The 24,667-nt window shown below is 46.1% G+C and overlaps 1 protein-coding gene across 1 annotated transcript in view; it reads right to left on the minus strand.

Moving 5' to 3' along the window:
* Window positions 1–24,667, minus strand: part of LOC101936924 (neuronal acetylcholine receptor subunit alpha-7-like) — a 106,916-nt gene that overhangs the window by 79,816 nt on the left and 2,433 nt on the right. Inside the window, exon 2 of the mRNA XM_005278889.5 lies at window positions 1,253–1,392. Within this exon, the coding sequence (XP_005278946.1) occupies window positions 1,253–1,392 (140 nt within the window). The remainder of the gene's footprint in view (window positions 1–1,252; window positions 1,393–24,667) is intronic.

The following is a 24,667-nucleotide window of genomic DNA, read 5'->3' on the forward strand; positions in this document are numbered from 1 at the left end:
TTTTTGAAAATAGTAGAGTGTCATTCCTCAGGTTGGTAGAAAACCAAGAAACTCTCTCGTTATTGTAAAAAAAAAAAAGGCCAGCCAATAACAATGAAAAGAGGGTGTTGTGTCGGTAGATGCAGAGGACAAGACTAAGACACACACCATAGTTCCAGGGGCTGGAATCTAATGGGTAGACACTACTTCTGCAGTCAGTTGTCTAGGGAATATATTGTATTTATATACAGACTATTTCTGGGGGGGTTAGCTGCTGTTCTGTACAATGAAACCCTCCTCACCGTGGAGAGGAGATTTTGACTTGGTTTATTTTGCATGCTAAAGTTCACCATGGGGCATATCTCTCCCCACTCCCGCAAACTCTGCCAGGCCTTGGCTAACACAGAAAGCTCCGCTAGCACCTGCAGCAGCAGCTCATGCTTTAAGATTCCCTAGGTCCCAGGTTTGACCCCTGCTGCCAGTGAGCCACAGGGGGCTTCATGTTACATCTACACCCACTCTGCTGCAGCCGGCCCCTTACCCCGCTCACTCGCTCTGCATCTTGCCCGCACCGACTACGGCACTCTGCCCTCCCCCACCCTCGTTTGCATGTTCAGAAGCCAGCAAGAAGCTGCTGCCACCTGCTGTTTGGCAGAGGGGTTGGCGTACCAGCCATACCAGTTCTTGTAGACAGACAGGCCCGGCTGTCTCTGCACACTGGTGCTCTTGCGTATCGGGGTGCTGGAGTTAGAGGTGCTGGGGATGCCGCAGCTTGGAGTGGTTTTCCTCATATATGGGGTTTACAGTTTGGTTCAATGGCGTTCCACACCCCCACTGTACAAATTGTTCCAATGCCCCTGTTGCATATTGCCTCATATAGCCAGTCCAGAGTAGCTCCAGAAATAGCACAGGGTCCATAACTACAGCTTCGAGGCTGGCTCTGGGAATAACACATGCTTATTAATTTGTAGTAACACATGGTTCATAATCAGTGTTTTTATGTAAAATCATTAAAAAGCTACATAATTAATCAACACGTTCCTCATGTTGTCGGGGACATCTGTGCAGTTAGAGTGGTATTAGTATTCCGAAGTGACAAACCCATGTGTTGGCGTTCTGCAAAATCCCTAATCCAAACCATTCTGTTCTCAATTTCCATTCTATAGCAGTCTGGTTAAGAGCCCACATGCAGTCCCTACACCATTTACAACAGCAGCTGAATTCGTTACCTTGACAAAGTTATGCTCACGAAGCAGAATTGCTGCTGACTTACCACATCGATTATCTGCAGCAAAGAAAGTTGTAGCTCAACAATAAGAGGTTGGGAATCATTCACTACGGGGCGTTCAAGGCGATTGTAGTTCCTCAACAGTTCTCTGTACAGACGCCTTTGGTTTTCACCCTGCTGGGAAACTTTTGGAGGGGAAAAAAAGATGGTGACATAAATCATCTGGCCCGATCAGAAAGTCATTTTATTTTTGAATCCTCCATAGTTTATTTTGATCTTCTAAAACCGAGAAGCAGATTTGCAGAAAGTAAAGACCTCCTCAAGTTTGCCCACATCTAACACGTCTTCCATTCTATGGTTTCTAAAACATTGTTCACTGCATGCGTTTCTATCACAGAGCCGCCAAAGAGCTAGAGGTATATAAGGTGGCTAGGAATCTTTAGTGCCACTTGACAAAATACGCAGCTGAAGCTCTTGACAGCTCTCTTAGGCAGGAAAGCCCACAGGACAAACTTGCTATCAAGATGTTCCTATCGGGGTGCTGCAGAGGGTGGGAAATAGAGTTATGACTTCCCTTCCCCATGTGCTAACTAGCACACCTGGCTTCCCTGAAGTCAATGCCCAAATTCCCACTGATTTTCACTGGGGCCAGAATTTCACACCGGGGTATAGCAGCTAAAGAAGTAGAGCTGTGGGAGGTGTTATTCCTGTCAATGCCTGCCCTGCTGCCCCTCAACACAGTCCTGTGCCAAACAAGCACAGTCTAGCCCTGTAGAAATGGCTAATCCTTCTGAAAATCCTACAGCTCTTTGCTTCGATAATCTGCATAGCCTCAACTGCCATATTATGGAATGAAGTGGGGGGGTTAAAGTCCTTGTACTGGTTTTTTAACTTCTACTTTCCTTGGGTGCTCCTCATTCGTATGTTATGAGACAGTGTAAATGGAAGCACCAATCTACCGTCTGAGGGTCATTCATAGTTTTGTATACCTCCACCATATCCCTTCTCCCAACTTCATTTGTTTCTAATCTGTGAAGTCTTTCCAGACCGCTAATTTCTTTTGCCGTTTTTCACTCTGGAACTTTTCTCTTTCTGCTAGCAGTGCAAATCCTTTTTTTTTTTTTTTTTTGAGTTAGTATGACCAGAATGAAGCACAGCATTCAAGGGGAGGGTGCTCCATTGATTTGTACAATGGCATTACAATAATTTCAGTATTGTCCTTACACCCTGATCCTGCAAAGACTGAGCCATGTGTGTAAATTAGTTTCACTGGGACTATTCATAGGCATAAGGGTACATCAATACATTAAAGATTATGAGGCCTTTGGACACTAAGATAATGGCGGCCACATAAGTATCTAAGTCCTGGTCTATACTGGGGGGGATCGATCTAAGTTACGCAACTTCTGCTATGTGAATAACGTAGCTGAAGTTGAAGTACTTAGATCAACTTACCGTGGTGTCTTAACCGCAGTGAGTCGACTGCTGCCGCTCTCCCGTCGACTCCACCTGTGCCTCTCGCGGCGGTGGAGTACAAGAGTCAACGGGAGAGCGCTCGGGGATCAATTTATCGCGTCTAGACTAGACACGATAAATCGACCCCCGCTGGATCGATCGCTGCCCGCCAATCCGGCGGGTAGGGTAGACATACCCTAAGATAGATAAATCTTTGCAGGGCTGATGTAATAGAATGCAAGCTCTTCAGGACAGGGACTGAATTTTCATTCTACGAGGGTTCAGTGCCTACCACAATAGGGGCTCAATCCCAGACTGGGGCCTCTGGGCGCTATTGCAGTACAAATTAATAAATAACGATCATGATAATTCTCTAGTCTTAGTGCAGTGTAACTCCTTGGCTGCTTTTTTGATGCCCAGTGCACATTGAGCAGATCTTTTCATTGAGCTGTCCACAACGAGACTAGGGTTTGCTCCTGAGTGATTACAGCTAATGTCTTTTTTTGGCAATCCAAATAAATTATGTCAGCCTGTGATCCTTTATCCAATTTTTTGTTAACATGCTCAAAGAATCCTAGTAGACTGGAATCACAGCTTTATTTACAAATACCAGGCCTGTTTAAGCCAGCAATGTCATGTACTCTTATATCTATCTTTAATTTAGTGTTCCAATTAATTTCTCTGATGCTGAGGTAAGGGACCATAACAGAGTCTCTGCTCTGTATTTCTCAGGATCACCCCTAAGGTGTTTTTTTTTTTTTAAGAGAGGTACACCTGCTGCGCTTCTCTGTAGTAGCTGATTGAGAGAGTGTATAGCCGCTTCATTCAAGAGTTCTGAAGGAACACAAGGCAATAGCCTCTGGGCCTGGTGAGCTATTGTAATTTAAATTGTCAGATTGCATCTGTATCTCTCATGGTTGCCACCTCAGTCTTGGACAGTCCCACAGCTTCATGGCCTGAAAAGACTAGCTCAGAGTTAGACATCTTCACCAATGCCTTCTGTGGTGAACAGCTGTGCAAAGAGATTGTTTGTTTAGCTTCTGTGTCGTGTCTGGAATACTTTGATTCTCTTACTCATCGCTCAGCAAACCCACGGACTTTCTTGCAAGTTGCCATCTTCTGATATGCTTGAAAAAGATCTTATTTGGTTCACATGTCTTTGTCTATTTTCGTCTCAAATTCACTCTTAACTGCCTAACTTACATTTTACCCACCATTACTTAAGTGCCCTTCTATTAGCTTCATCTAAACTGTATTTTCATTTTTTTGAAGGTAACCTCTAAGGTTTCAATAAACTCTTGGGCCTTACCGTGTGCCCGTCCTGTTCTATCTTGTTCCCATTGTTTAGGGGTGAGCATGACTCTGGTTAGGATTGCATAAGTGCTTACAATCAGAGTGGAAGCTCCTCCATTTTTTTTGTCTCCTTAGCTTCCTTTAAACTGGCTTGTGTTTCTTCCTTCCCCCCCCCCCGCCCTCGCCCCCGCCCTATGTTAGTGTTTGAAAATCCCTCTATCCACAACAATGTAGACTGTACTACCATTGTGGTCCTGTAGCTTCATTAAACCAAGTTCTCCTGTGTATTACTTAGGACAGAGTCAAACATATCCTCTCCTCCTGCGTCCTCCAGACCTAGCTGTTCCAAGAAGCAATTCTTTATGGGGTTGAGAAATTTCTTCTCAAAACTGTGCCTGTTAATATTTTGGCAGCTGAAGTCCTCCATTATTATCTGATGTTGTGTCCTCTCTCAATGTTGCGCCATTGCTGGCACCCACTCAACTTGGAGACCAGCAACATAGCCCAGCTATTATACAGCCCATTGTGTTGGGATTTGTAGCCATATGTTTGTGCGCATTTCATTTTTTGTATCTATGAAATTATGTAAATCTCCATGCAATTTGGAGCCTGCGGGCTCCTGGCAAATTGCCAAGGCAGCTGTTGGTGTCAGAAATGGTTGGCCTGTCTATTCAGGCTGTCATCTCTTTTTGTTGCCGTAGCCTCCAAGCAGGAAGAGAGGTGAGATAGGGGACAGATTACACTATATTTTTTTAAAAAATACTCAGTGCTTCGGTCACCAGGGAGATGATTGGTTTTCTCTCCCTCTAAAGCCCTGAAAACTCCCTGGTGTGAAGTTGGAATGAGCTAAATTGTGGCATTTTTCTGTAACAGGAGGTTGTAATTTCTGGTTCTGGGGACTGGTAGTGAGATGCAGAGAGATTCCTCTCTCAAACACAAATCTGGCCCCCGGTCTTCGGGACTGAATCTTTTTTCCGGTGGCCAGTATGAAATTGCATCCAAAATAACTATTCAAAGAATGGTAAAGTTGAAAAGTCAATTGCTCAAAAGTAACACCAGACATGAGGTGAAATCATCATTCACTTCCCTTGTGCAGATACATTGTGGTACAGTCTTGCCTCACATGACACAGGAAGTGTGTAGCAGAACCAGGAATAGAACCCAGAGCTCTTAGGTCTTGGTCAAGCATCTCTAAGCACAAGAAAATGGCCTCTTTCACTGTCCATTGTATGCACTAATCAGGCAGGGGTGCTATGGAAAATGTAGGGTTACCATATTTCAACAATCAAAAAAGAGGACGGGAGGAGCCCCGCCCTAGCCCCGCCCCTGCCCTAGCCCCGCCCCCATCCTGTCCTAGCCCCGCCCCTGCCCCTTCCACTCCCTCCCACTTCCTGCCCCCTCAGAACCCCCAACCCTCCCCCCCACTCCTTGTCCCCTGACTGCCCCCCAGGACTCCACCCCCTCCCTAAGCCTCCCTGCCTCTTGTCCCCTGACTGCCCCCTCCTGAGACCTTCCCCACATCCTAACTGGCCCCCTAGGACCCTACCCCCTACCTGTCCCCTGACTGCCCCAACCCTTATCCACACCCCCACCCCCTGACAGCCCCCCCCCAGAACTCCTGACCCATCTAAACCCCTCTGCTCCCTGTCCCCTGACTGCCCCCTCCTGGGACCTCTGCTCCTAACTGCCCTCCAGAACCCCACCCCCTACCTAAGCCTCCCTGTTCCTTATCCCCTAACTGCCCCTTCCTAAGACCCCCCCCCCAACTGCCCCCCAGGACCCTACCTCCTACCTGTACCCTGACTGCCCAAAACCTTACACCCCCAACCCCCAGACAGCCCCCCCCCCAAACTTCTGACCCATCCAACCCTCCCCCCTGCTCCCTGTCTCTTGACTACCCCCCCCCCCCCCAGAACCTCCCTGCCGCTTCTCTGGCCCCCGGCCCCCTTACTGTGCTGCAGAGCAGCGTGCTCGGCAGCGGGGGAGGGGAGCAGGGTCGGAGCTCCAGACTGCCGGAGGCCGAGGCGAACGGCCGGCCGGCGATCTGTGAATGCAGGGAGGGGGAGGGGGAGGAGGGGAGTGGTGTCAAGTTTCAGGAGAGAGGCGGGGGGAAGTGCAGGAAGGGCTCTGGCTCTGGCTGTCGAAGCCCCAGCTGCTCTGTAAGCCGCGCGCACGCTCTGTATGGGGGGGGAGGAGGGGAAGTCCGGACATTGACAAATTCCCCCCGGACGCTATTTTTAACTCAAAAAAGCCGGACATGTCCGGGGGAATCCGGACGAATGGTAACCCTAGAAAATGTGATTATGTAATTAAAGACTGTATCGTAATGCATACTCTCAAGGGGGCTGATTTCAAATTGTATAGTCAACCTTAAATCTGGCATTAGAATGTTTGACTTTGCAACCTTAATGGCCTTTAACATAGGGGTTTTTTTAAATACAATTTTCTGTCTTTTTTTTTTTAATAAAGAAAGCTGTAAAACAGTAATACCATTATCTAGAACAGGGGTCGGCAACCTTTCAGAAGTGCTGTGCTGAGTCTTCATTTATTCACTCTGATTTAAGGTTTCGCGTGCCAGTCATACATTTTAACATTTTTAGAAGGGCTCTTTCTATAAGTCTATAATATAGAACTAAACTATTGTTGTATGTAAAGTAAATAAGGTTTTTAAAATGTTTAAGAAGCTTCATTTAACATTAAATTAAAATGCAGAGCCCCCCGGACCGGTGGCCAGGACCCGGGCAGTGTGAGTGCCACTGAAAATCAGCTCGCGTGCCGCCTTTTTCACAGGTGCCATAGGTTGCCTACCCCTGATCTAGAACCACATTGACACCTGCCTGAGTTATTATTATTCTGTGTAGAAAGAATAGTAAATATGGCAGGCGACCAGCTTGGCTAAACAGTGAAATCCTTGCTGATCTTAAACGCAAAAAAGAGGCTTATAAGAAGTGGAAGATTGGACAAATGACCAGGGAGGAGTATAAAAATATTGCTCAGGCGTGCAGGAGTGAAATCAGGAAGGCCAAATCACACTTGGATTTGCAGTTAGCAAGAGATGTTAAGAGTAACAAGAAGGGTTTCTTCAGGTATGTTAGCAACAAGAAGAAAATCAAGGAAAGTGTGGGCCCCTTACTGAATGAGGGAGGCAACCTAGTGACCGAGGATGTGGAAAAAGCTAATGTACTCAATGATTTTTTTGCCTCTGTCTTCACGAACAAGGTCAGCTCCCAGATTGCTGCACTGGGCAGTACAGCAAGGGGAGAAGGTGACCAACCCTCTGTGGAGAAAGAAGTGGTTCGGGACTATTTAGAAAAACTGGACGTGCACAAGTCCATGGGGCCGGATGCACTGCATCCGAGGGTGCTAAAGGAGTTGGCGGGTGAGATTGCAGAGCCATTAGCCATTATTTTTGAAAACTCATGGCGATCGGGGGAGGTCCCAGATGACTGGAAAAAGGCTAATGTAGTGCCCATCTTTAAAAAAGGGAAGAAGGAGGATCCGGGGAACTACAGGCCAGTCAGCCTCACCTCAGTCCCTGGAAAAATCATGGAGCAGGTCCTCAAGGAATCAATTATGAAACATTTAGAGGAGAGGAAAGTGATCAGGAACAGTCAGCATGGATTCACGAAGGGGAAGTCGTGCCTGACTAACCTAATTGCCTTCTATGATGAGATAACTGGCTCTGTGGATGAGGGGAAAGCAGTGGATGTGTTATTTCTTGACTTTAGCAAAGCTTTTGATACTGTCTCCCACAGTATTCTTGCCGCCAAGTTAAAGAAGTATGGGCTGGATGAATGGACTGAAAGGTGGATAGAAAGCTGGCTAGATCGTCGGGCTCAACGGGTAGTGATCAATGGCTCCATGTCTAGTTGGCAGCCAGTTTCAAGTGGAGTGCCCCAAGGGTCGGTCCTGGGGCCGGTTTTGTTTAATATCTTTATTACTGATCTGGAGGATGGTGTGGACTGCACTCTCAGCAAGTTTGCAGATAACACTAAACTAGGAGGCGTGGTAGATACACTAGAGGGTAGGGATCGGATACAGAGGGACCTAGACAAATTAGAGGATTGGGCAGAAAAAAACCTGATGAGGTTCAACAAGGACAAGTGCAGAGTCCTGCACTTAGGACGGAAGAATCCCATGCACTGCTACAGACTAGGGACCGAATGGTAGCAGTTCTGCTGAAAAGGACCTAGGGGTCACAGTGGACGAGAAGCTGGATATGAGTCAACAGTGTGCTCTTGTTGCCAAGAAGGCTAACGGCATTTTGGGCTGTATAAGTAGGGGCATTGCCAGCAGATCGAGGAACGTGATCGTTCCCCTTTATTCGACATTGGTGAGGCCTCATCTGGAATACTGTGTCCAGTTTGGGGCCCCACACTACAAGAAGGATGTGGAAAAATTGGAAAGAGTCCAGCGGAGGGCAACAAAAATGATTAGGGGTCTGGAGCACATGACTTATGAGGAGAGGCTGAGAGAACTGGGATTGTTTAGTCTCCAGAAGAGAAGAATGAGGGGGGATTTGATAGCAGCCTTCAACTACCTGAAGGGGGGTTCCAAAGAGGATGGAGCTCGGCTGTTCTCAGTGGTGGCAGATGACAGAACAAGGAGCAATGGTCTCAAGTTGCAGTGTGGGAGGTCCAGGTTGGATATCAGGAAAAACTATTTCACTAGGAGGGTGGTGAAACACTGGAATGCGTTACCTAGGGAGGTGGTGGAGTCTCCTTCCTTGGAGGTTTTTAAGGCCCGGCTTGACAAAGCCCTGGCTGGGATGATTTAGGTGGGAATTGGTCCTGCTTTGAGCAGGGGGTTGGACTAGATGACCTCTTGAGGTCCCTTCCAACTCTGATATTCTATGATTCTATGATTATCAGGATCTGAATGCAGGACCTTTAGATTTACAACACAGACTGCTAACATTTGAGACAAAGGAGTAACTGGTAGCAGTAGTAGGTTGTTATCCTATATGTGGACTAGCCTAGTGCTTTACTTAACCATTTCCCAGCCAGCAGTAGAACAGCCTGAATCAGAATATCTGGATCCTAATCTTGGCTTTTTCTGTGCGGTGGGGTTACCAAGCACATCGGTTTGCCCTATTCATTCTAAAAGGTTGAGTGGGTGGGACTATAGTCTGCCATATTAGATGTGCATGTATTCCAGCTCTGCCAGACCTTGCCGTTACCGCATTGTGGGGACGATAGTTTCTCCCTCCTATGGTGGAGGCCTGGCTCAAGAAAAAGGCCTGACTAGACCGAAATATTACCACTAGTCAGTAGAAATGCAGAGACACTTTGGGCTGTTGCTGATTTCCAACCAAACACACCTTCCTCTAGGCGACAGAGGCGGCTGCTGCTGTTGTTCCCCATGTGGAGCCAAGCACTGGGGGGCCTATGAGCAGGCTCAGAGCAGATGAAAGGTGGTGGGAGCTGGGAAGTCCCCTCAGTGCATATGAAGGCAGTGGCACTGGAGTGTGCCCAGTGCGGTTGGAACATTCTGAGATTTTAGCAGCAAGACGAACCAAATCTGAGCATGTGCAAAGCCTTCTAACTTTGCCAGATCCAGGTAGATTTTCTGGGAGGAGCACAAGGCACCCCTCTGACCCCAGGACCATCCCCCTGCCACATTTCTAGTTTTTGCTCCAAAGCACAGAGGCACTGGAGCTCTTCAAAGAAATGGATTGGAAAAAAGTTAAATGCTGGCAGCACAATGTATTTTCCCTTAACTTTCCTCGTGGAAATGGCTGACCCATTTTTGTGATTTTTTTTTTTTTTTAATTCAGCCTCAAGCAGAGAAAAAGCTTGGGCAGGGGAGAAGTCTGGCAGAGTTATAAACAACTGAAAAGAGTCTTATAACTATAGGCAGTGCTGTAGATAAAATAGACGATCCTAAAGGGCTCCATGGGGAGAAAATACTGGGTGCTAATGGGCTCTTTAATCTAATGGCTGGAAGCTGTCGCTGGACAAATTCAAATTAGAACTAAGGCACAAATGTTTAACAGTGAAGGTGATTAACCGTGGGAACAAACTCCCAAGGGGAGTGGTGGATTCTCCATCTCTTACTGTCTTCAAATCAAGCCTGGGAAGAAATGCTAAAAACCAAACACAAGTTACTGGGGTAACTAGGTAAAATGTAAAGGTCTGTGATATACTGGAGATCAGATTTGATCAGCTAATGGTCCCCTCTGGCCTTAAACTCATCTGAAGAAGTGGGCTGTAGTCCACGAAAGCTTATGCTCTAATAAATTTGTTAGTCTCTAAGGTGCCACAAGTACTCCTGTTCTTCTTTTTGCAGATACAGACTAACACGGCTGCTACTCTGAAATCTATGAAGTTAGTAAGCAAGTGTGACAGAGTGCAGGGAGTGAGTAGGTGAGCCTGCACTCTGATCCATTAGAGGCCAATTAGTGCCCCAGGAGAAGCTGATTGGGAATCATGAACTCAATTGGCCCATCAGTCCAGGGCTGATAAGAGGCACAGGAAAGAAGTGCAAAAAGAGAGAGAGGAGGAACAGGACTAGCTTTTAATTAATTAACTGGCCTCCTAAGCTCAAAGGTTGTGGCCTCAAACCTCTATCAGTGTCTAGCCACATTGGCGTTTGCAAAGTGGTTTGAAGGGCTGGGGGAGATGATCCAATAGAAACGCTCAGTGGTTACTGGCTTAGGTGACGTTTAGTCTAGTAGGAGTTGGCAGCAGCATGCATCCTGGGAAGAACTGCCCTTTTGTGGTACTGCGTGTTGCATAGTCTCCTTAGGCATCCAGTTCTCTATACCCATTGGTTAGCTGCTTTGATTGTAAAGTTATTCAAAGTGTAACTTTGATTTTTAAAGCCCTTAGAGATGCAGACCTGGCTGTATCTGAGAACCTCTTGCTGGAGCCTTGTGCTCAGACAGACAGCCCTATTTATGGACTGTACCACTGAGCATTCCTCTCCCATCCGTCCATCCCCCTTGTCTGTTGTGCAGCCCAGTGAATAGGGCGCTGGGCTGGGATCCAGGAGAGCTGAGTCCTACTTCTAGCTCTTACCTTCAGGTAAGTCACTTCCCCTCTTGTGCCTCTATCTCCCCTCCCACCCGTTGTCTTGTCTATGTAGAAATAAGCTCTTTGGGGAAGATAATCTCCCCCTCTATGGGTACTGCTGCACTGCATGTAGAATACATACCGCGTGGATATACACCTCTACCCTGATAGAACGCAACCCGATATAATATGAATTCGGATATAACACGGTAAAGTAGTGCTCCGGGGGGTGGGGGGCAGCGAACTCCAGCAGATCAAAGCAAGTTCAATATAACGCGGTTTCACTTATAACGCGGTAAGATTTTTTGGCTCCCGAGGACCGTGTTATATCGGGGTAGAGGTGTAAATACCCAGGGAGCTGGTGAGGTGCGGCTTAGGGGAGTAAAGCCACACCTGAAGGGTGTGGGTGTGTACGCGAGTACACTCTGCTCACCCAAGCTGTGCCTCCCCCTCCAGGCTGCGATTTTTAGCCATGGAGTGTCTCCCTGCCTCCCCTCTGCCAGAGCCTTTCACTGACACATATAGCTACACACCGCAGTGTGGAACCAGTGTGTAGCTACACATACACTATGTGCCACCACCAATGGTGTGTAGTGTAGACACAGCCTGTGTTTGTGCTGCACCCAGCACAATGGGCCCCTGATCTTGGGTAGGCTCTCGAGGTGCTACTGTAATATGAATTCCTTCTGAATTTGGAGGTGATCCGGCTTTTGTTCTGTTGGGTCCTGGTGGGTCTGGAAATTGCTCCTCCTTGAAATCTGTCTCGGCACGTCCCTTCCTGCTTCTAAATAACATCTTTTGGATTTAAAAAAAAAAATTCGGGAGTTTTAATCTGAGCTCTGCTGGCCACATGTATTGCTTCCGCCCTTTCTTCCCCACTTCTTCTTCTTTTTTTTAAAGATTCTTTTGGCAGGTTTTAGGAGTTTAAGCTTTTAGAGGGTGATTTTATCTGAATGATTTTAATTGTGTCAACTTCCTTCCTTTTGCTTTGGCAGCGGAACTTTACACAGACAGTTATTACTTGATTCATATTATTGGATATTGTCCAGTCCTCCCTGACTATCCCAAAATATTCCTTTTCCCTCGTTCTATACACAGCTCTTACCAGGTCTCCACCAATTCCCAATTCTCCGGGCATCTTTATTACATTGCTTTTGTTTGAGCGACATTTAACTCTTAAAGCAGTTCTATAGCTGAGCGTTCTGGAATCATCATTAACTTCATTCCCCTTCCCATCACACTGCTGCTTCTCTAGTATTTTGTCTCCTGATATATTTATAAAAGCCCTTAACCCCTTAGGCTATCATTAACTCATTCTACTTATTTGCTGCCCTTATGTTTTCTGTAGCTGCTTTAACTGAATCTGTAGATTCCTGTTGGATCCCTTCTCTCTTCCCCATATTTTTTTTCTTTTTTAACAATCAGATATTCTTAATTCCCCAAATTTTCCTTTCTTGAACATCAGTCTCATTATACCAGCATGTATGATTTATTGGTATAGTCAATTGAAAGCTTATACAGCAAGACAGTATTAAGAAAACTAAAGAAGAATCTGTTTGGCATTATGGAAATATCATAAAAGCCCTTCTAGAATCCTATGGGATATTTGCACTTACATATTTATCTTTCAGGTGGTTTCTCCTTAGATTCTTATAGGGTTTCTAGTTTCCACTATGATGTTTTCATATGGAATAAACAAATGTAAGGATTTTTTTTTCTAGGATGTGAAATAAAGAATAGTGAAACAGATAATGGGGATGATCCAGGCAAAATGGGAAAGTGTGGAGCATAAAATATGTTTTCAGGTGTGTCTGTTTTAGAATATTCACTAGGAATCTAACCCACTTTGAAGAAATGCCGCAAATTCATTCCACTTTGTCAGATATGTGCATGCCTACCGTTTACTTAGTGTATTCTGCAGATTTCTGGGAATGTAAAGCATGTCATTGCCATATGTCATTTAATCTCCCAAAATACCAATATTTCCATCTGCTTTTGTTCTTATGTGTAGTCAGTGGCATGGCATTTCCCCACAATTGCGAGTCCTTTCTTTTTTTAGATCGTTTTTCCTTTGGATTTTAGTCCATATTATATTTAAGACAAAGTGCTCTTCAAATTGTATCCTTGTTTAGAAATGAAAATGGTAACTCTCTCACATCAACTGCCTCATAATGTGTATGCATTGTACTTGAGTATTTCTTGTCTTTGGTTAAAATATCTTTCATCTCGTTCCCTTTTGTATAGTCTTTGATTCTAACCTTCAGAGCTCATTAGATGAAGAATGTGAAAAAATACTCCATGTGTTCTGGACACAAGCAGTCCAGCTTTGCTGGCATTTATACTGAAGTAAATGAGAGCAGAAGTTGGCCCCAGACCGCACTGTAGTGACTGGTTGTTAAAGGTTGCTTGAAGATGAGATGAAAGGCTTTGGTTTAGCATAGATTTGATAAAAACAATGAGGAGTACTTGTGGCACCTTAGAGACTAACATTTATTTGGGCATAAGCTTTCGTGGGCTAAAACCCACTTCATCGGATACATGGAGTGGAAAATACAGAAGGCAGGTATATGACAGTACATGAAAAGATATGAGTTGCCTCACCAAATGGGGGGTCAGTGCTAACGAGACAATTTAATTAAGGTGGAAATGGGCTATTCTCAACAGTAGAATACTTTGTAGTGGTAATGAGGTCAATGTAATCGGGGTGGCCCATTTCAAACAGTTGACAAGAAGATATGACAGGTTTCAGAGTAGCAGCCGTGTTAGTCTGTATCTGCAAAAAGAACAGGAGTACTTGTGGCACCTTAGAGACTAACAAATGTATTTGAGCATAAGCTTTCGTGAGCTACAGCCCACTTCTTCGGATGCATAGAATGGAACATATATTGAGGCGATATATATACACGTACAGAGAGCATGAAAAGGTGGGAACTGTCTTACCAACTCTGAGAGGCCAATTAATTGCTAAGGCACCTTTTCATGCTCTCTGTATGTGTATATATATATATATATCTCCTCAATATATGTTCCATTCTATGCATCCGAAGAAGTGGGCTGTAGCCCACGAAAGCTTACGCTCTAATAAATGTGTTAGTGTCTAAGGTGCCACAAGTACTCCTGTTCTTTTTAAGAAGATATGAGTAACAGAAGGGGGAAATTAGTTTGGAGAAATTAGTTTTTGTAATGACCCACGGCTACCACTCTGAAACCTCTCAGAGATTTGATGTGGCGCAAAAGCAAAATAGCAAACTGACAAGATAATGCAGGTCATTCCATAATAAAAAGACTGAAACAAAATTAAAATGAAAGTGGCCCTGCTGGAGTGGTGCAGATGTTTTTAAATGCCAAGGTGTGTTTGTGATGCAGATACAAAACGTGCATCGCAACAGCACTGATTGTTGCATCCCTACAAAATATGCCGTTGTTCTGTAGACGAGTGTGTTGTTCTGAAACGCTATTTAATTTAAATCGGTGATATTCCAACAGAGGGTCCTGAGCTGCAAGAGGCTCTTTCACTGTGTGATTTAATTATTAACCAATCAGGAGGCTTTTACAATGTAATTAACCAATTGTAGTTGATAAAATAATAATACTTGGTCAGCCATTTTGCTGTGAGAATTATAAATACTAAATATTTCCCCGTCATACTGTTTAAATATGAATACATAGCACAATAGTAAATGAAACAATGAATTCACACTCCTGTGGGTCTTTTGGGGAATGTTGATCGCTAATTTGGCCCCTGAACCCCTGAGGTCTGAGTATCACTGCTTTAAATTTAAGGGTTGATCACAAATTGAAAAAACCCAGCATTCCCCTAAGATAGAAATAACTAGTATTTAAAGCTCATGTAATTCCCTAAAGTAAAAATGACTATTTGATTAAAATAAGGGTGGTTGTTTTTTTTACTTTAGCCCCAAACAACAGAGCATTGAGTATTGTAACAACACACAAAGAACAGCAAAGGGAGAGAAAAATCAAGAGGCACAAACAAGGGAGAAAATGTCTTGCTGAGATTTGATAGAGAATCAAAGACAGCTGAGACAGCAAGGGGGTACGAAGGCCGTTACAGATATTAGGAGTGGCAGAGGAGAATATTCTTTCACCAGCAATGGCCAGATTGTGTCAAGGGACAGAAATAATGTGACTGGAGGGTGGAGAAGACCTGGAGGGGAGTGGTAAGATGAAATCTGTGTGATAAGAAAGGGGGAAGTCCCCGAGGGAGGCAGTGTTGACTGGCATATTGAGCAGTGGTTCTGAACCTTTCCAGACTAGTGTACCCCTTTCAAGAATTTGATTGGTCGTCTACACCCAAGTTTCACCTCACTCCAAAACTTACAGAATCAGACATAAAAATACAGAATTGTCACAGCACACCGTTACTGAAACATGGCTGACTTTCTCATTTTTACCATATAATTATAAAATAAATCAATTGGCATATAAATATTGGGTTTACATTTCAATGTATAGTATATAGAGCAGTATAAACAAGTCATTGTCTATAAAATTTTAGTTTGTACTGACTTTGCTAGTGCTTTTTATGTAGCCTGTTGTAAAACTAGGCAAATGTCTAGATGAGTTGATGTACCCCCTGGAAGACCGCTGCATACCCCCACGTACCCCTGGTTGAGAACCACTAGTACAGAGCATTGGCCTGGGAATTAGGAGACCCTAGTTCTCTTCTTGATGTGGCCTTGGGCAAGATACTTCGCCACACTGTGCCTCAGTTTCCCCATCTATAAAATGGAAATCATGATGCTTTTGTAATGCAATCTGAGATCCACCGCTGAAAAATGCTATATAAGAGCTAGGTAATGTTTTATTTTCAGTTTCGAGCTGGCTGCAGGAAGCCAGCGGGGTTGTCTGAGACTAGGAGTGAGGTATTGTAGGTGTGAAAAACCTACTCAGCACCAGGTTGATTGTGAACATGCTGGAGATTTGGGAAGGCCATCAAGAATTGAGTCAGCATAGAGCCAGGAGATGGATTTCAGCACAGGAGCAGCTGGGGCAGTGTAGACATGAGCAGAATTGCAGAGGTGAGGATAGGAAGATATCCAGGCACAGATCTGACTAATGTTTCTTTCATTATTATTTTCTCTTTGTGCAGCGCCTCACACAATGGGGTCCTGGTCCATGCCTGGGGCTCCTACACACTATGGGAATACAAACAGTGTTTCTATTACAGTAGGGCCTAGAGACCCCAACTCCGATCAGGGCCCCATTGTGCTAGGCGCCATACAAACACATATTGAGAGACGTTCCCTGACAAGGAAATAGACAAGACAGACATGGGTGAAAGAAGCGAAGTATTATCCGCCTTTTACAGAGGGAAAACTGACGTTATTTGTCCGAAGTTGCACAGGATGCAGAGCCGGGACTTGAAATCAGATTTCCTGAGTCCCAGGCCAGTGGTGACGGGTGCATGTCTACACTGCGATTAGACACTCATAGCTGGCCCGCCTGGCAGAGTCCTAGAGGCCAGGCTCCAGCCCAAGCCTGAACATCTACTGCAATTAAACAGCCCCTTAGGCGAAGCCCCACGAGCCCAAGTCAGCTGGCACAGGGCTTTTCATTGCAGTGTAGATGTACCCTACTCACAAAATCACCCTTCCGATAGTGAAAGCACCTTTTAATTTTCACCAATCACATTTCAGAGCCACCTCCTTGAATCCCTGCCAAGCAGAACACCCCCAAAGTGGCAGCCGGACTTGTAAATATCCAGTGACTTGGTAGCCTAATTTTATACAGAGCAGAGCACTGTGAAACTCTTCCTGACAGCTGTGCGGTCTGTGCAAATCACGTACTGTGTCCCGAGAACTTGTGAGTCACCTGGAAGAGCCAGTAAGAGCAGGCGTTTTACCATTAATTTCGGAGTCAAGCCAACGCTGAGTGCTTTTAAAAAAAATCTCACCCTACTGATCAGCTAAGCCACGATCATTTATTTCTCCTTCTTATCCCCGTCCGCCAATGAGATTTAGACAGCTGCGACTGCTAATTTTATGAATGAAAAGCTACACAAGTTTCCTCCTGTGAAGTGTAGCCTGTGACACAGCCATTGGCCTAGTTGAATATACGTCTGTGGATTTACAGGGACTACTTTTTGGACAATGCCTGCTTTAAGTCGTGTAGCCATTAATACTTTCTTCCCTGTCGCTGGTGGGTTGAAGTGGATAGAGGACGTCTAGGGGGATGGGGACTTTCTGATAGAAGTTTTGGTTGGGTCTTGAACTCAACCATCTACTCAGCCTTTGCTTTTAGACACTGAGGAATCAAAGACTGTGTAAATCCCTTTGGAGCCAGTTCAGCCCTGGTGTAAGCAGGTGCAACTGAGTTTCTGATTTTAAGCCAGGGTTAGATGTGTCTGTCTAGAGGAAGCAGGACTGGGACCATGGATCGAGCCCCTCGTTCTGAAATCCTGCTAATGGAAGTGATTACTGTCAAAAAAGGGCTACTGCAATGGAAAGGGAAATGAGGCAGCAGAACTCAGGGGGTTGAAGGAGGAGAGGGTGAGGGGGACTCTGAAAGCCAACTTAACATTCCAGACTGAAGTTGGATGCTGCTTTTGAGAATCTCTTGATGAGGAGCGCTACGACCCTGGCTGTCTGATCAAATTATGCTGGCAACTAATCAAGATCTAGAGCCCTTGGTCGAAGTATTTGATTTTGGCTGGCTTTGGTCTGATTTGCTTATCTGCACATCAAGTGTCTGAACATTAGCCATGTCTTGAAGTATGGCCTATTGTACAAGTCCTTTCTGAATGTCAGTGACTCCTTTTGAAGCATCGTTTTTTGTTACCGTGTGTCTCTCTGCTTCCAAGCTGCCAGACATGGTTGTCTTTGCTGTGAGTGCAGGATTGGACCCTGACTCCCATCTTTTTGTAAGACCTGATGGGGAAGGCAAACAGTGTGAAAACTAGGGCCTTCGTGGCTACCGGGTCCACTGAGGATCATGTCAGCTTTGACCTAGTTGAATAATTCTGTCCAAGAGCAGGAATCGGAGCAATAACAGGTGCTCTTGGGCAGTGTGGATGCAGGGGCCTGATTCTGATTTTGCTTAAACAGATTTTATGCCATTGTAATTCCACGTATTTAAATGGAGTCACTCCTGATTTGCACCACTGTAAACAAGACTAGAACTGGACCCCAGGCATCTACAGTCATGCTCTCTGACTCCTCTCCAAAGAACTGTAAGGCCCGATCCTGATCTAAGCTGCGGGCATAGTAATGACCCAGAGACTCAGTAATGCTCACCTGACTCTGAAGGGGAGGGGGGCAAAGCCAAGAGGAAAGAAAGGACATGATAAAAGGGGGAGACATCTGCCATGCTCTCTCTCCTCCACCTACATCTACAGACACCCCCACCAAGTGACTGAAACACTGATCAAAGGGGAGAGCATGGCTGAAAAGTAACCAGCCAGCCTGTGGTGAGAAGCATCTAAGTTTGTAAGGACATTAAGAGTGCTAAGATCAGCTTAGAAGGCGTTTTGCTTTTATTTCATTTACCCAAATCTGACTTGTTGTGCTTTTACTTATAATCACTTCAAATCTACCTTTATAGTTGATACATCTGTTTGTTTATTCTACCTGAAGCAGTGCGTTTGGTTTGAAGTGTGTCAGAGGCTCCCCTTGGGATCACAAGCCTGGTACATATCAATTTCATTGTTAAATTGACAAACTTATATAAGCTTGCAGTGTCCAGCAGGCATAACTGGACACTGCAAAACGGAGGTTCCTAGGGTTGTTTCTGGGACCAGCGATATTGGCTAGTGTCATTCGCTTGCAAGTAGCTGGGAGCAGCTTACATGCCAGAGGCTGTGTGTGAACAGCCCAGGAGTGGGGGTCTCACAGCAGAGCAGGGTAAGTCTGGCTCCCAGAGTCAAGGATTGGAGAGACCTAGCAGATCACTGGTCCAGATAACACCAGAGGGGCATGTCACAGAGGAAGATTGGTGCGGGAGGGGTGCAGGTTCTGAGAGGGAGTCTGGGAGCGGGGGCGGGGGGGTGCGGGTTCTGAGAGGCAGTTTGGGTGCAGGAGGGGGTGCAGGCTCAGGGAGGGAATTTGGGTGTAGGGTGCGGGCTCTGGGAGGCTGTTTGGGTGTGGGAGGTGGCTCTGGGAGGGTGCAGGAGGGGGTGCGGGCTCTGGGAGCGGGCTCTGGGAGCAGGAGGAGGTGCAGGTTCTGGGAGTTTGGGTGCGGGAGGGGGGGTGGGCTCTGGGAGTGGGAGGAGGTGCTGACTCTGGGAGGGAGTTTGGTGCCGGAGGGGGTGAGGGGTCGGGCTGTAGTAGGGAGTTTGGGTGCCGGCGGGAGTTGGGGGGGTGCAGCGCTTACCTCAGGCGGCTCCCGAAAGCAACCGGCACACCCTCTGGCAGCAGCTTCTAGGCAGCCAATGAGAGCTGCAGAGTCGGCGCTGGGCCGGGAGCAGCACATGGAAACTCCCTGTTCCCCTCCTCCCCCCAGGGGTTCCGGTCACTTCCGGGAGCAGCACAGGGTCAGGGCGGGCAGGAAGCCTGCCTTAGCCCCGCTGTATGGCCACCGGTGATGGCGGCCAGGGGACCCAGGGCCTTTTAATCACCTGGGCCACTGGAAATTGTCCCCTTTGTGCCCCCCCGCCATCGGTGGGCCTGGGCAACGGAGTGCCCACGTTCAGGCAGTCCTGTTGGTTCTGCTATCATAACAGTGCTGTTCTCTGAGAGCGTAGCAGGGCCTGGGTTTGAGCAGGAGTTTACACCTTCAAGGCCAGTCTGGGGACAGGAACATCTGAAACTGATTCTGAGGAGAAAGTTCTTTACAGTGACACGGGGGTGGTCAGCGATGAACTAGGCTATGGGGCCTTTAAGCAACTACCTCCTCAAGAACCTCTTCCTGGGGATGAAAGACTGTTTTCCCCCATTGGCTGCCTAAGAAGTGACCATGGACTCTGATTGCACCACCTGCTGCGTGTAACACTAGGCCCCACCAATGCAGAACTCCTTTCCTGGGGGGCTGCGGGCTTCCCTTCTGAGCGCAGCTAGGGTTAGGCTCTGTGGAAGGAGGTGTGGGACACTGTGCATGGGACCTGACAGGCCCTGGGTTAAGACCTTGGCTTAGGCAGCCAGAGGTCTCATAGCCTGAAGCTTGGAAACAAGGCAAACCTCAAGGGTAATGGCTGGGGAGCCGAACTTTAGAGGGCGTTCACTGATGCAGTCCTTATCAGATTCCATTAATGTAATGGGAGCTGCAGTAAACCGACTGTGAGCCGCTGACATACCCATGGCCAGGACCCAGCAGCTGCCCTGGTTCTCGATTGGGGGGGAATAGAATGAGGAGGGGGTCTCCGTTCTCGATGGGAGCTCGTGTGTATTGAACTGTTTTGAAACCCTGGCCCTAAACTCTGTTTCAGTTTGAACCCAGAATGATCTAAGGGTTTTTAATCGTGGGGATTGAAGTGGGTGCTGTAAATCCCTTTTCCCTCAGTGCATTAACTGACCTCTCATAACTGTATTGCCTTTTAAAGGCTCTTAGAAAGTTATAAAGGTTCCCATAAGCCCTGCCAAGCAGGATATATTGCTGTGCTGTGTATTGGACAGCTTGCCCACCAGAGAGAGGCAAGGTCTTAGCCATGCATACATCTGACCACTGACATGTGGACAAGTGGCCGCACAAACAACTGATTATATCTCTTCCTGTCATACTGGCTTAGCTGTGAGCCTGGGGTAGGCAGAGAGCGTTATTTCCTACATAGCATCCGAGTCTGGTATCTGCAGCATCGCGCAATGCAGAAGATGCTGACCCAATACCATATTCCCTGGACATAACACATACCAGTGAGAACACTCAAAATGAGCAGCAAAGTCTTGTCAGCGTATGGCATAGGGCCTAACGTAGGGCTGCGTTATTGCAGCACACAAGCTAGTGACAATCCAGCAATTCTGGGCCCCCTCTTGTCCACAGCTTTGCCCATTTATTTTAATTTGATCATGCAGGATTTCAGGGTACTGAACACCATGTGACAACCATGTTAGGTGCAATGTGACCCCTTACTGGAGATGGTAAGACATTACCTCAAATCCTGCAATCTAATTTTTTTGTTCACTATAACAGCTCATTCAGGGTATAGATTCAGAATATCCAGTGAAATGAAATGGGATTTGGGCACTTGACTCCCTTCAGTTGATTTGAAAATCTCAGCCATAATGACCAGGTGAAAATCTCCCATCTGTCGTGATTGCTACAGTACTTTCTAAACATGGATCCATCCAATCATTTACAGCACTACATCACAGAGCGAGATACCAAGGGTGCAATTGCTGATTCTCTCCATGGTGGCATTAGACTTGTCTTTCATGAGAACGGCCATACTGGTCAGACCAAAGGTCTATCTAACCCCGTATCCTGTCTTCTGACAGTGGCCAATGCCAGGTGCCCCAGATGGAATGAACAGAACAGGTCATCATCAAGTGATCCATTCCCAGCTTCTGGCAAACAGGGACTAGGAATGCCATCCCGGCCCATCAGCCATTGCTGGACCTCCATGAATGTATCTAGTTCTTTTTTGAACCCTGTTATAGTCTTGGCCTTCACAACATCCTCTAGCAAGGAGCTCCACAGATTGATGAACAGATGCCTAATACTCCCTTTACAATGGTTTTACAGGGTCAAACTGAACTTGCCTCCCTAGTCCTATAAGGCTCTGTCTCAAGTCAGTTTTTCTTGTGAAAGGAAACTATTTTAAGGCACAGGTTTAAAAAGGCTTTTCCGCTAACACAGTTGTTCTGGTCAAGTGAGGCCAAGGCACAACTTCATTAAGGCCCCGATAAAATAAAGCACTAAGCGTATGCTTGACTTTAAAACCAATGGGACTTAAAGGCCATTCTTAAGCATGTGCTTAAGTGCTTTGCCAAATTCGGGCCAAGAACAGGTTTTAAAATCCATTCTCAAGACTACATCACTGTTTGCAAACCCAGCTCCTAGCCAAATCTCTCTCTCTCAGACCTTTGACAGTCTGTATGCAAGGGTCACCTTAGAAGAGTCTTCTCCAAAATTCATTGATTTTTTCAATATAAACAGAAGGATAAAATTAAAGATACGGGACAAATGATCAAATAATATTGATTTGTCACAAACTCTGGCATAACTCATGGGATGGGATGTATGATAGGGCTGGAAATGACCTCCTGGGTCCTTACTTCCAAACCCTGCGTGGAGCAGGATTTTCCTCTCCACTAGTCCATCAGATGTTTAATTCATCCTACACTGAAACACCTCTTGTGAAAGTGCCTGAGTGAGCTCCCTAAGGCAGATCGGTCTGCTGGCTAACTGCTTCACTGTCCAGCCTTCGTTGTATAATATCTAACTTCCCTGGATAAAATAGTCAAAGGTGCCGAAGTTCCATTTTCACAAGGGATTTAGGCTTCTAGGCCCAGATCCTCGAAGGTACTGAGGTGCCGAACTCCCTCGGAGCCAAAGTCTCATTGAAAGTCAGTGGAACTTACGCTCCTAAGGGTGAAATCCTTGCTCTGTGGTAATCAGTGACAAAACTTCCATTGATTTCAGTGGAGCCAAGATTTCTCCCTCAAGCTATATCTACACTGCAATTAAAAACCCAGAGCCGGCTTGTGCCCACTGATTCAGACTCGTGGGGCTTGGGCTAAGGGGCTGTTTAATTATGTTGTGGATGTTCAGACTGGGGCTGGAGCCTTCAAGGTGGGCGGGTCCCAGAGCTCAAGCTTCAGCCCAAGTCCCAATGTCTACACCACAATCAAACAGCCCCTTAGCCCGAGCCAACTGGCACAGGACAGCCACCAGTGTTTAATTGTCTAAGGCCCAGATTCTTAAAGTATTTAGGCTCCTAACTTCTATTGATTTCAGTGGAGCCTAAGTCACTTCGGAAAATGGATGCTTTCAAAAATTGAATCCATTGTCCCGTTTGTTTCGTTTCAAGGTCTGGTGTTTGTTCTGCTTTTGTTAACCACTGTAAACGATTTCTCCGCCTATTTAACTGCTGAATATCGGTAGGCACGGATCATTTCCCACAATGATGGAGTTTTCTGTAAGTTGTACTCCAGATCTAAGGTGCAAGTAAATGACATCTTCCTAAGCAGGAAATGTTTTCCAGAGCTGAATTGGTAGTAGTATTACAGTAGCACTTAGAAGTCATAGCCCAGTTCAGGACCCTGCTGTGCTAGTCACTGTACAAAAACAAGGTAAGAGGCTTACAAGCCTCAAAGAGTTTACAATCGAACTAAAGCGAGACAGACAAAGGGTGGGAGGAAAACAGAGGCAGGAAGTGACTCGTCCAAGGATACACAGCGGCAGAGCTGGGACGGGAAGCCAGGTTTCCTGATTCCCACTCCAGTACCCGACCCACTGGACCACACTGCCTCTAATTGTGGAGCGAGGCAGGAGGTGGCGGAAGGTGGATGTTGACAAGTGGTATAAGTTAGTCTGAGTGCATGGAACTGTAAGGAAAAGTAACTTGCATGACAAGAGACCACAATAATGTATTAGTGAATTACAGGGTGGCGTGTTTTAACTTAGCTGCTTTTCCTACAGTACCTTCTTCTGCATGCTCCTTCATATGTAAGTGACTTCAATGTCACCTTCCGCTTGAATGGTATGTAATTTACCCCAGGCTACCCATCACCTACCTATCAAGCAGGGCCGGCTCCAGCATTTCTGCTGCCCCAAGCAAAAAAAAAAAGCCGCGGCAGGTCCTTCGCTCCTAGAGGGAGTGAGGGACCTGCCGCCCCCGAATTGCCGCAGGTGCCGCCCCTCTCCCTTAGCCGCCCCAAGCACCTGCTTGTTAAGCTGGTGCCTGGAGCCGGCCCTGCTATCAAGTTTATGAAAGGGCTCCCCACTACTTCTAGGAAGCAGACGGCGGAGATTGTTTGCAATGATAGCAAAGAGCTACACCTCATATCTAAAAACAGGGAAAATGAGGCTAGATGTTCAATAAATGCCTTAACAGTCAAAGCAATTACACATCAGAAGGGTCTGCCTGAGGGAGTTCACAGAGGTGCTGTCACACAAGGTGTTTATGTAGATGGCATAAAATTTTTGAAGGAGTAGGTGCCCTGAGGGGATTGGAGGTCATTCCATGCCCTACCATAAAATAGCCTGTGAAATGATTTGCAATAAGTGAGAAATTACATGAATTCCTTTTTGGTGTGTTGGTACATGTTGCTATAGTGATGTTAATTATGATTAACTTGTTTGACTTTCATGTGGGTGCAGAGTGTAGCCCTTGAGGAACTCAGTTGGAGTGGAATTTCAAAAAGGCTCCGGCATTGGTAAAGAGCTAGAAGACGCATGCTTCATTTTTCTCAAATCTAAAGAGAATTCATAGGGCTACTAAATAATATTTCTTTGTCTATACAGTTTGGGACAACTCGGGATCCTCTAGTTTGAAGGTCGGTCGTGTGTTCACGCCACTGAGCTCAGGAGTGGGCTATAAATGTGGCCAGTTGTGACTTTATAACAACATTTAATAAAAGGAAGATCATACATTATTGGGAATAGAAGCACTCTATTTGCAAATTCCTCATTAAAACCGGACAGCTCCTTCATGAATTAGTAATTATCTCAGCATTTAAAATACAATGTTTCAATGCAAAAATAAATGCAATTAAGTACCATACAGGTGTCTGGCAAACAAAATTCACAGGTACTAACAGCTCCAGCATCTGGCTATCACTTCAGTGCTTTAAGTACCATGTAGGTA

The sequence above is a fragment of the Chrysemys picta genome, chromosome 6 (genome assembly GCF_011386835.1).
Source record: "Chrysemys picta bellii isolate R12L10 chromosome 6, ASM1138683v2, whole genome shotgun sequence".
NCBI classification, from domain to species: Eukaryota; Metazoa; Chordata; order Testudines; family Emydidae; genus Chrysemys; species Chrysemys picta.